This window comes from Amphiprion ocellaris, chromosome 13, assembly GCF_022539595.1.
Source record: "Amphiprion ocellaris isolate individual 3 ecotype Okinawa chromosome 13, ASM2253959v1, whole genome shotgun sequence".
Classification (NCBI taxonomy): Eukaryota; Metazoa; Chordata; class Actinopteri; family Pomacentridae; genus Amphiprion; species Amphiprion ocellaris.
This window is the reverse complement of record NC_072778.1, coordinates 20,993,250-21,005,315: the sequence shown is the minus strand read 5'-3', so window position 1 is coordinate 21,005,315 and position 12,066 is coordinate 20,993,250. Positions and strand designations below refer to the sequence as shown.

Sequence of the window (12,066 nt, the reverse complement as noted above, 5' to 3'; positions counted from 1 at the left end):
CACACTGCACGTTTAAGAATATTGTGAACGGAAAATTCTAATATCCTAATAACCCTTTTTCAACATAATAGCAATCCATCCTCGTGCTTCCAGTTGGCTATGTAAATCTTAAAAGTAGTCAACACACCTTCTGCTTCCTATACTCCACTGAAGACATTTACAGTTAATATTAAAATCTCATGATAATGTTCAACACACTCAAATTTCAGGTTTTTCCCAATATTAGATTGAAAAACTAAAGCTAGACTGAGGTGAACACTCTTGAAAGCCTTCAGTGCTGATCAGATACTTCCAGCAGCTGACTAATATAAAGAATCTTTACTGCCATCGTGTGGACGAGTGCAGCTACGGCACAAATAAACACTTCAAAGAGCACAAAGAGCACAAAACAGTTCTGTTGTCACGTTTATTGAAAATAGATGATACTGCAAAAGTTACATTACGAGTCAGTGAAAAAACAAAATACCTGAACAAACTCTAGATACAAGTATTTTCTGCCCACAAAAGCTTTTTAAATTTTTTTTTTTTTGCAATACTGAATAAATTACTGGTGAGACTGATGCAGGGATTTCTCAATCTGTTCCATAACCCATCACCTACTTCACAATGCACAGAGAGAACATGAACAAAAAAAAAAAAAACATTAAAGAAAGACACAGCAAAGCAGGGCAGTGGACTGATACAGTCAGTTAAGGTTCACCTCTCCTTGGAGAGTCACGAAGTAGCGGCTGGCAATAAGTACTGTGACAAATGTCATGGTGACAGCCAGGCCCTGACCAAGGGTGCAGGTCAGAGGTTTACAGGTTCAGGAGTTCAGTCCTTTTTGCTACTGCTGCTTTTACTGCTGCTCCTCTTATAATAGCAGGAGAAGAAGGGATGTCTGAGGGCCTGTTCCAGACTGAGGCGCTTAGCTGGGTCGTACTCCATCATCCTCCCTATCAGGTCAAAGAGCTGCTGGTGGTCGTCACCCTTAGACGCCATGTAATGCTGATGGGAAAAGAAAGGATAACAGAAAATCAGTCTCTTTAAAATATGCTATTAACTTTGGGTTCTACTGTAATTGCAGTTTTAAATTTAATTTATGACCTACTCCAATAAACACAGAGAAGAGCCATGTAGTTGAAGCATTTTTGCAAGGTCTGATTTGTTTTCTACTTCTACTTTCATGTGTTAATTCAACCTGATTTACAGTAGCAGTTTATAATGAAACACCAGGAAAAAAATGTGTCATCTCTCCAGAGACACTGGCTACTGGAGCTAACAGCTTCACTGAGATATATTCCATCTACTCCAACACTCTCTGATTAAGCTGCATGTTGTGCATTTCATCGGCAGTTTACTTGGTTTAGCTCAGGGGCTGCATGCAACAAATAAAGAAATCTGTCCATATAAACTGTTGTAACTTTGAACAAAACTTAAACTGCTGTTCTCCTAGGTACTGAGGGCCTTTTGAGGAACCCAAGTCCTATGCCTACATTTACACCGGAGGAACCAGTTCCAATGAAGTTCCATCCAGAATAGCCTCATTTTCACAACAGAAACTTTGGCCAGGGTACAAGAACTTTTGGAGGAACTAAGTGTATTTCCACCACAGCAGGGCTCCAGACTGTGAACAAAATGGTCACATTTGCAACCTTTTTTTAGAGTGTGTGATTTCAAATTGCAAGTGATCGCATTATAGAAGGGCGTTATGACCATGCACCGCAGTTAACAAGCACCAGCTGCTGCAGCCTACAAAGTGGAGCGTTTAGGGAACACTGGTAAATTGTAGTGTAGAATTGATAAGAAAATGTTGGGCAAGTGATGTGTTTTGCCTCTGACAAGCTGGGAGGCGCGACCAAATGAGAAAACTGGTCGCACCAGTGCTATTAGTGCAAAAGTTAGTCAAGAGCTCTGGAAGCACAACTAATGTCTGAATCCCAAGGAAGTTGCAGCTCTTGGGGAGCACTTTCTGAAGTTTCAGGAACTTAAAGGATTCAGCACTAGCATTTAACAGTCACCATTGCAACAGGTTTCTGTTCAACATGCTTCAACATAACATGGAGCTTCCAGTCCAGCAGGAATTTGGAATTGTGTGAAAGGTCTTCAAGAATCTTTCTATGGCTTTGGACCATGGTGAAAATGCAAATCACAGGTTGAAGAAACCTTTCATTCCTTGGAAAGTTCCAACGCAATGACCACATTACTCACTGAACCTGCAAACACCAGTTTTGGCGCTGTTGGATTTGTGGTATATTTTAATCGCATTAAAGCCAGTGTATTTTCACATGACTATTGGGAGCACAGCATCTATGTTTTTTTTACTGTCTTCAGTGATATTTCTCTTACCTTCAGAGGTTTGCAGTGTTTCCTGACATATCTCCCTGAAGAGCTGTGTGCATCCCAGTCTAGTTTGCATCGGTGAACATATCGTCGTTTCCTGTACAACGAACAATTGTTCAGATGAATTTGTGCAGTTACAAACATATATTTAATCAACTACAAAAAATATGTAAACTTTAAAATAATAAAAATGTTTTTCACAACAAAAATTTTGTTAGATCAATGGACCATTACCTGGTTTTCTCCAGGAGGTTTGTAGGTATGGGGCCAAGGACTCTCTCCATCATAGCAAGATGCTCTTTACTGTCATGTGTCTGAATGAGAAAACCAAAAAATCTAAATTAATATGTGCTATGGCACATGGCATATTTATTTTATTTTCTCTACTGCCACCTACCTGAAAAAGTGTAGATCCAAGGTAGTACTCAATGAGTATACAGCCGACACTCCAGACATCACAGGAATGGTCCCAGCCCAAATCTGAAAGAGACAATGTTAAATAACTAACAAGTCGCCACTCAAGGATAGATCCAAAGCTTTAGTGCAGCTCTTTGAAACAGCCACTTACCTAAAATTACTTCAGGAGCTCGGTAGTGACGAGTCGACACCACAGAGGTATGGTGCTCATGATCATATGTGGCGTTACCAAAGTCAACGATTTTTATATCTGGGTTTTTCAAGGTTCGTTCATCTCGTTTCTGCAGACAAACAATCATGAAGCTCACAGCTGCTGGAGCAAACAAGAACTTTTGTACTTTTGCCAGCACTTTGGCCTGTGTGAACTCGATATATATTTTGGACACTTACCATTTCACGGTTGTATTCCATATCATAGTCTGAATCTATGAAGAGAATATTCTCAGGCTTCAAATCAGTGTGAGTCAGCTTGTTTTTATGCAGAACTGAAAGACAAGATGGCATGCATTCATTACTGAGCTGAGTTTTTTCAAACATGCTGGAACTCCTGTACACAAAGTATGACTATTACTCACATCGCACAGCTCGAATAATCTGGTACGCCATGTGTCTGATGTGTTCAATGGGGAAAGGCTGAAAGTTGTTTTCCTTGAGAAAATCGTATGTACTGAGGCCAAGCAGCTCAAAAGCAATACAAACATGACCGTGGTAGTCAAACCAGTCCAGCATGTGTACACAAGCACTAAAAGGAGACAAAAAGGAAAAAGTTCAATAGCCTGTATGCAAAATAAACCATTTTGTATGTTCTCACTGCCCTGTAGAACAGCTGGTGTGATATGCAGTTACTTACTATTTCTTATCAGAGTCGAGGGTCTTTAACTGTTCAAGCACCTCTACCTCAGACATAGCTGCCTCACGGTAGCGGTCTATGTTTTTAATGATCTTCAGAGCCACACGAGCCCCATCACTGAAATACATGAAAAATTTAAGATTTCATTATAAGACATCAATAAAATATGAAGGAGAAGTCCCAATTAGAAGAAAAACATTCTTTGAACATTAAACTCATAACAGTATTTTCTCACTGGAACTTACTTTGAGTGATCAATGCATTCAACGACCTTCCCAAAGGCACCCTCTCCTAGAGTACACACAATCTCATCTATAGAAAATAGAGAGTTGAAGTTAGACAAACAGTACTGACATAATAAAACACTGTCCTTTTGCTGAGTTCACTGCCTGATGTTACAATGCTGTTAAGCTACGCTACAATAACAGACTTCTGAACACTGACATACAACTCAATGCTATGTTATGTTACACTGACGAGCAATTTCTAACCAAAACATTTAAATCTACTGGCCCAAATACTTCAGTCTCTACATAAATGTTTGGAAATAAAAACCAGACAAGAGAGTGAGAGACAAATGTCAACAACAGTAGAAAAAAAAGGTATATATTCTATACATCTCGCTCTCAGCATGTCTCCACTGTGATAGATGAGGTGACCCTCGTCATCATCCTCAACACTCCTGGATCTTTTCCTGCTCCTGCGGTGATGGCTCCTCCTCTGCACCGGACCCGCCGCAATCCGCCATCACATCAATAACCCATCAGTCAGCCAGCACCCGGCCACCACAACGCGACATCGTCATTCATTCAACCAGGCCAAGGGGGGGAGGTGTAGGGGTGGATAGATTCAGCCCGTTCAGTAACACCAGCAGGCGAATGGACGGGAGGACGGAGCAGCAAATTCAAATTCAGCCCCGTCAGAGAAATTGGCCGGCAGCCACCACATAGTGTGTGTTACAGAAGAAAAACATGGCAACAAGATTTTCAGATGAGAGACTTTCTCAAAGTAGTACAGGAAAAAAAAACTGAACTTGATTGATTTTAACTCTTGCTATACAGGTTAATGCTTTAGTATCACTTCCCATAACTGCCCACTAAAATCTCAACAAAAATACTGGGTCCACTTTTGCCTTGCAAAACTATAAACACTCACAATCCCTTACTTCCTGAGCCCCAAAGTCCCTACTCATTACAGGAAATCATGCTTAACAGTGAGGAGTAGAACACACACAGAGATACAGAAAGACAAAGAGATGGGTGTTAAGAATTGGCTAAACACCAGTGATAATGACCCATTCGTTTTGGTGGTATAGACAGAAGAGGGGGCCAAGAGAGAAGAAGATTCCCGTACCGAGGGCGACTTGTGGCGAGAGTGGCTACATCTACGCCTTCTGTCTCTTTGCTTGCGGCTACGGCTGCTTCGCCTGCTGCGTCCACTACGCCCAGATGACTTGCTGTAGTGGTGCCAGTCACGGTCTCTGTCCTTGCAGGTGCCTTCATGACTGCCGTCGTCACAGGCCATGTCCAAACTGTGGTCCAGAGTGTGTCCTTCCCGAGAGTCCAGTCTCTGGTTCAGACTGCGGGTCTCCAGGTAATGCCTGCAGTCAAACAAAAGAGGACACACACCAGTCAACAACAAGCAGCACTAGAAAAGGAAGGTCACCTAAGGAACAGCACAGTTACTTGTCTGTGATCAAGCTCGAAAGTGAAGATTGGATGTGATGGTGCTAATGGACCGCCTATTGCCTGACACTCTACCCCTGAGCCTTTTATGTAAGATTTGTAATTAGCAACACACTGATTTAGGATCACCAAACACCCAGCATCATGGTCATTCAGAGATTGCAGTTCAAAAAGCAATTAACAGATTATTATGGTGCAAATAGTACTTTTATGAGCCTGTAAAAGCCAACATCTAATGGCCTGTATTTGGGTAACTTTCATATTTATGCAACCGTCCCCTTGGCAACCTAAAGCATTCCCTCCTTAAAAAGCATTCACCTTGACAGAGAGCCACATTGGCAGCGTAAGTGTGAGGCACTGGAAGTTGTTAAAAACTTTTCAGCACTTTTGGATGGTGTGTAATACAATCTGTGATTCCACACATACAGATCTTGGCACACTAGCAGTTAACACCTATGTAGTAGTTTGTGCCAAAATAAAATGCAAAGATAAAAAAAAAAGGCAGAAAACTTTTACGTCTATTCCTTACACAAAAAAGCTTTTTGAATACATGGCTTTCTCTTAAATGTCCCATTATTTTTTTTCAATAAGGTTGCCCTTCCTCAGAATGTTTCCAGTCATTTCCAGCAAACTTTCACCCAGTAGGTCACGATAGCCGTTAAGAATCTAAAAAAGACCAAGAAACCCTTACAGCCTTAGCACCCTGATGGTGTCAGTTGTCTTCCAGGAAGAAATCTGCCTCTCTACAGAATTAAAATTAGAGTAGATCTGGAAACATCTAATGTAACCTCATAGGCCGTAAAGCATGCCCACAAAAAGGTGTATTGACAAAACACTGTACAAAACTTCACTGGAAGAACTGCAATTTAACAAGGGCATTCAGTAAAAGACAAACAATAGTAAGGCAAGTATCTGTGAGGTGTTTAATATGGAGCCGATGAGTTAACAAAATGACTCTTTAACAGTCTAACTCAAAGTTCATCACAAATTAGTACCTTTCTCTCACATTTTGCCCAGTAAATCCACGCCGGTCCTTCTCTAACACAGCAGAAGTAGATGGATCTGGTAATTATTGACAAGGTATAGACTCTTCATTTTCAAAGTCTACATTAAAACCTAAATATATATGCTGCTGTTCACAGGTTTAAAACTAGAGTTTGTATGAGAGCTAAAACAGCAAGTGTAAGCCAGATTTTGAACACATACAACAGAGAAAAATAAACTAGCCCCTCCCTTCAGGTCTCCCTCTGAAGCCACTCCTCTCAAACATAGAAACACATACCGAGTACTGCTGAAGGACTAACCCATGAGAGAGTGTTCTGGCGACATTAACATTACCTCACGTGTAGAAAGAAAATCGCTATTACATCCTATTTGCAGAACGTCTCTTTCAAGGCCAATATACTCTAGCATAAGATCCATGTAAGTAACTTGCTCACAACTAAGCTACAACGCAGACAGGTAGCAAAAATATCACAAACATAGAAACACCCCATAGAAACTGGAAATCACAAAGAGTATTGGAAGACGCACAAGTGCAAACAGATGCAATCATCTGGTACTTTTAGCAGTGCAAGGTATTTTATAATTAGATTTAGGTGGAATTGTAGATGCACTCTACCATTTTTGTGCTATGTGCTCGTAGCTATAACAATGTGTGCGTCTAGCCTTGTAGAAAACTGCACAAGCAGAGTGTTTGCAGGTAGTCAGCTACACAGACAAGCACGTGGGCCATCCAGTCATCTCATGCAGACCAAAACAATATATGGATGGGCTTTTAACAGAATTGTGTCAACACATGTAACTTTTTTTGTTCTATACTATCAAAACACCTGATTCTAAGGAGACTTTCAACAGAAATAACAAAAGTTCTTCTGGAATACATTGCATATTATTTATCTAAGATGGACAACATAGTATTAATGTTATATTTGCCATGTATAATTGTTCATGACCAGTGTATCATCATGTAAAGATATATTTCAAAATCATCAAGAAATGTTTTGAAGGTTTTACATTAATTGTTCATTGCATGAAATGATGCAATACTAGGTATACAAACCAAACCAAAATATGCCATATAACCAAATATTAAAATATACTTAAATACGGCTTCAGTGGAATTGTGAGAATATGTCTCCTTTACATAATGTAGTTGTTCTTTATTGTTCAAAGCGTTCAAATGTGTAAACAGCCTTAGGATTTGAGTAGGTAATTTTCACTATGAATACTGATATATATATATATATACCCCTCGTATGTCTTGTTGTGATGGTGAGTTCTTCTTGATTTATTTTCTCTTTCGCTGCTGTGCGATTCTTGTCTCCTTCGCTTATGACACTCCATTCTCTCTTCCCAGCTGTATTCATCAAGCCAGACACCTGGGGAGCGCATTCGCTTTGAGTGACGCATCTGAAATACATGCAAAAAAATTATCAAAATGACATAAACTGAATTCCCCTGAATAATATAAATGCATTAATTCTTGTTGTTTCTCACTTGTTGCACTATTTCTGTATATTGCAGGATGTCAAATAATTTTTAGGGTTTGCCCCTCCCCCACCTCAAAAGACTAAATATAATGCATTACATGGGGCTGCAGTCGGCTGAAACAGAGTTTTATGGACGGATAAATAACATCTGCTGAACATGAGAGACAAGCCTAAATCTAATCAGCATCAACTTTGATAGAAATGAATTATTGAGGCCCTTAGCCATGAAACAAGGCTCTGGCTTTAGCTTCTTGTGTGCGAGGATTTATAGTATTGTTATTTCTAATATTACAATTTAAATCTGTAATTATTGTACATTTAAAATGCCGTTTTAAAACGCGACTTTCGGACTTAAGAGTACGCCATGAGTTGGCAATGTTGGCACGAGAAACAAATCAATCATTACTAGAAAAAATAACCAGGAAAAACTTTATTAGTAACTGCTCTAAAACCATGTCAAATAACAACTTTACATATTATTATTATTTCAAAATGCTATCCGACTACAGATGCAGTGTAATACCTGAAATAATGTACGTTAATAACAAGATTATAAGTCAAGGCCAACTTGCACGTTTGCTCGACGTTCAACAACAACTCGGTAACTCTGAAGGCCTTGGGCGGTATTACAGCGTCCACATCACTTCTCGTGTTCCAACACTTACATTTATCAAACGCTTAGACAATTTGCAAACACAAAGTGATATATCCGTTAGGTATTTTGTTACAATAGGTAAACAGTTTAGACGTGAACTGATAAACCTGATAACCGATCCTAGTTGTTGTTAGCTTGTTGTCGTCGATCCCTCAAGCTGTGACGAACTCGATTAGCCACCCACACATAACAAACGTTAGCGAGCCAAACGTAAAACCTTACATATTGCAATGTGTCATCCAACTGTAAGTACTGGCTACCTGCAGTGTAGAAAGCTGTATAGTAGTTTGCCTGCTTCAGTTATATCATCAGAGGACCTAAATCCTTACAGCTAGCCACGGCTAGTTCTCCATTTAGCATCTGCCATGTTGGCGAGACGTCGAATATCGGAAAAACTAACTTGTGAACATCCAACAGAGCAGCAACACAGCATTTGTATTTAACGGCTTTACTCCGTAATTAGTGTCGACAAGAAACACGGCCTTACCTGTATTTAACAATTGTCAGGTTCGAATGTGAAGATTTATCGGTCGTAGGACAACTATGAACAAAGAAACTGAAAAAATGCCTCCTACTTGTCGTCTTCAAAAATGGCGACCTTCCCGAGAATTCGATGAAACGTTCTTAAACAAATTCCATGACGTAATGCACAATAACGACGCCCACTGCAAGGACGTGTGGGATTTGTTGTCCTCATCTGAGCCTGTCAGGCACAAACAGTAACAAAACAAGAAAAAAGGGGGGACATTTAAAAAAATAAATAAATAAATAACAGCAACAACAATCACTATAAAGTTTATTTTAAGAGAATTATGCATAAACAGTTTCACATTAGTGGAGCAGTTACCCCCCAAAAATATCATATTGCTAAAAGTAGATATTTTGAAATTGTCTTAAAGCATTGTTTTTATTCTCTTGCAGATAGTTTTGGCAGATTTTGTTTTTTCTTTTCTACATCTCTACAGTGATCGTTTTTTCTGTGTTTGGTTTGTTTTTGTCCTCCCCCCACTCTCATTTAAAAAGTCCCTATTTGACAGCGTTTTTTGTAATACACCAAATCTTATGTCCTCGTATGTCAGAACCTAATTGGCAATAACCCAGCTTTTCGAAGACTGCAGACCTTCTTAGCCTGACAGATAATACGCAGGGCAAGAAAACCCTGTTTACGCGCGTTGGCTTGTGGGTAAGACATGTCTGCTCCCTGTAGGTGAGAATATACTCACCTAAATGTGATAATATTGAGATACCCAAAGGATTTCTGGACTTTTAGCGGGGTTTGGTTTCAACATCAGCTCTGAAGATGTCGGAGAACACCCAGCAGGAGAGCGCGCCTGGAAACGGGCTCACCAGGGCTGCGATTGGGGAAATGTTGATGAAGAATTTCGAGAAACTGTCTGACATTGATCAGAAACTTTTCTCCTACGGACCCCTGTACCTGGGGGGAAACGCCGGACTCGCAGGGCTGATCTCCAACAGCTTGTACCGCAGAGCTCTGAACGTGAAGCAGGCCCGGGTCTCCACCATCCTGCCCATGGCGGTGCTGCCCTTCCTGACCACATGCGCCCTGTACAACGCCGTCGTGTCCAACCCGCTGCTGTCCGGAGACCTGAACTGTCCCACCTGCTGCGTGATGCGAGGTGCGCTGGTCGGACTGGTGGGCGGCGGTCTGTACCCCATCCTGCTGGCCCTGCCTCTGAACATCGGCCTCGCATCCAGGTACTCCACCGCCCCGCTGCCGGAGAAGGGAAACCTGCTGCGCTTCAGCGTGGACGTGTCCCGGCCGGTGCTGAGGAGGATGAGGGCGGTGATGCTGCTGCAGGCCTTCTTCGGCACCTACCTGGGCTCCAAGCACTTCGACATTTACACCAAACTTGTCCGGATCGCAATTGGCCCAGGAGAGCAGTTAAATGACTAAAATGCACTGAACTGATATGTTTTTCTGCGTTGACGTAAAGCTGATTCCCAGTTTCACAGTGAAATCTGCCTGTGAAAACCTGTTTCCACGTGGATAAAATTAAATGTTGGTTATCTTTCTGAGATTGTTTTCTGGTGTGCATTAAATGAATTTGCACATGGAAAAATATAAATACAATACATATGGCACACACTCTCAACTCATTTAGCTTTTTTTATTTTCTTTTTATGCTCTTACTACTTTTAAATCATTTTATTGAATTTTTTTTTCTTTTTCATTCTCTCACGTCATTTTTTAAATGACACCATGCACGGTGCTTTGGTAATATTATGAACCTGATATTCATGCCAGTAAAGCATACTGGACTTAATTAAATTGAAAACAGTAAGGAGATAAAACCGTCATCTTAATGGATATGTTCTTTAAAACTGGATGTGAAACAATTCATTAGTGACTCTTAGGAAAATAATTGGCAATAATTCTGATAACTGTTAATTCAAAGCTGTAGATTTGTTGCTGGTCACTGTGTTAAGATATATGAGATTCAGTAACCTTGCTCTGGACTGTTTGTTGGATAAAATGAGCAACTTGATCAGAAATTGTGATGTTTCTGCTACTTTAGTCAAGTCACCGTTATTTACACCGATCAGCCGCAACATTATGACCACTGACAGGTGACGTGAATAACAATAATCATCTTGTTATAATGCAATGTTCTGCTGGGAAACCTTGAGTCCTGACATTCATGTGGACTTTTGACATGTACCACCCTCCTAAACATTGCAGGTCAAGCAACCCCTCATGGTAACAGCAGCCTTTGATGCCAGTTGCCATCCTCAGCAGGACAATGAACCCCGACACATTGTGAAAATTGCTCAGCAGTGGCCCAGGGAACACGACAGAGCTAAGGTGTTCCTCACTCCCCAGATCCAAATCTTGTTGAGCATCTGTGGGATGTCCCAGGATAAGCCTGATCTTGGTAGGTCCCACTCTGCAACCCACAGGACCCACAGAATTCACTGCCATCATGCTGGTGCCACAGGACATCCCCAGAGGAGCATAAAGGAGACCTACACAATATCAGGCAGGTGGTTATAATGTTATGCCTGATTGATGTATATCACATTTAAACTACAGATGTTGAGCCAATGTGCTCCAGCAGAGAATTTATTCAACAAGTTTAAATATTGTGACTCTAAAGTGTGTTTTATGATGTGAATTTACCAGAGTAAACTAAATATAACACTTAAAAACCCCTAGATAATAAGATAAAATAAAAATTTACCTCACTAAATTGTTAAGACCCAACAGTATTAGTAATTATGGAGGTTTACCTGATCAATTTGAACATTAACATTAAGGTCCTACAAAACTAGACTTAGAAAATCCAATGAATGTAAATATTCCTAAGCATATTGCACACACAGTGGAGAGGAGCAGACCTCCAGCAGAACCAGGCTCCTGGAAGAGCAGTAACATAATAGACACAAAATGAATGAAATATCAAATCAGCAGGGAAATAAAATGTTAGTAACAGTCTTTGATAGTGTGCAGCATGGCTTTCTTGACTGCCTACTCTACAGATAAACTGGTCTAATGGCAGTTAATGTAAAATGCTGCCGTGCAATTGAGTTAAAAGCCTGACCATCAACTCCAATAAATGCGCAAACCTTAAATGGGCTGACAATTGTAAAAAATAATCAAACCAAGCACTGTCACGAACAAAAATC

The 12,066-nt window shown here is 40.5% G+C and overlaps 2 protein-coding genes across 3 annotated transcripts; one reads left to right on the top strand and one right to left on the bottom strand.

Annotated features, from left to right (window-relative positions):
- Positions 1-392: 392 nt before the first annotated feature.
- Positions 393-9,068, bottom strand: clk4a (CDC-like kinase 4a). Of its 2 annotated transcripts, XM_023277618.3 has the most exons (13): positions 8,909-9,068; positions 7,526-7,686; positions 4,943-5,189; positions 4,207-4,309; positions 3,835-3,901; positions 3,590-3,706; positions 3,315-3,481; positions 3,130-3,224; positions 2,891-3,020; positions 2,720-2,802; positions 2,557-2,636; positions 2,329-2,419; positions 393-987 (listed from the first exon to the last, which is right to left on the bottom strand). In XM_023277618.3, exons 2-13 carry the CDS (start codon positions 7,684-7,686, stop codon positions 814-816), a joined length of 1,515 nt encoding a protein of 504 aa, XP_023133386.2. In that variant the 5' UTR covers positions 8,909-9,068; the 3' UTR covers positions 393-813. The 2 variants fall into 2 exon arrangements, with proteins under 2 accessions (XP_023133386.2, XP_054872570.1); XM_055016595.1 differs by lacking the exons at positions 4,207-4,309; positions 7,526-7,686; positions 8,909-9,068 and having other exon boundaries at positions 4,943-4,961.
- Positions 9,069-9,578: 510 nt separating this feature from the next.
- On the top strand, positions 9,579-10,458 carry tmem126a (transmembrane protein 126A). The gene has a single exon (XM_023277632.3). It carries the CDS (start codon positions 9,722-9,724, stop codon positions 10,334-10,336), a length of 615 nt encoding a protein of 204 aa, XP_023133400.1. The 5' UTR covers positions 9,579-9,721; the 3' UTR covers positions 10,337-10,458.
- Positions 10,459-12,066: the final 1,608 nt, after the last annotated feature.

What these genes read in the sequence shown, in the direction of transcription:
- tmem126a (XM_023277632.3), top strand. Translation starts at nt 9,722, where the DNA reads ATGTCGGAGAACACCCAGCAGGAGAGCGCGCCTGGAAACGGGCTCACC.
- clk4a (XM_023277618.3), bottom strand. Translation starts at nt 7,686, where the DNA reads ATGCGTCACTCAAAGCGAATGCGCTCCCCAGGTGTCTGGCTTGATGAA. An exon ending in CTCGACTCTGATAAGAAATA is followed by an intron (nt 3,482 to 3,589) that starts GTAAGTAACTGC and finishes GTCTCCTTTTAG; the next exon opens with TGCTTGTGTACACATGCTGG. An exon ending in AGCTCCTGAAGTAATTTTAG is followed by an intron (nt 2,803 to 2,890) that starts GTAAGTGGCTGT and finishes TGTCTCTTTCAG; the next exon opens with ATTTGGGCTGGGACCATTCC.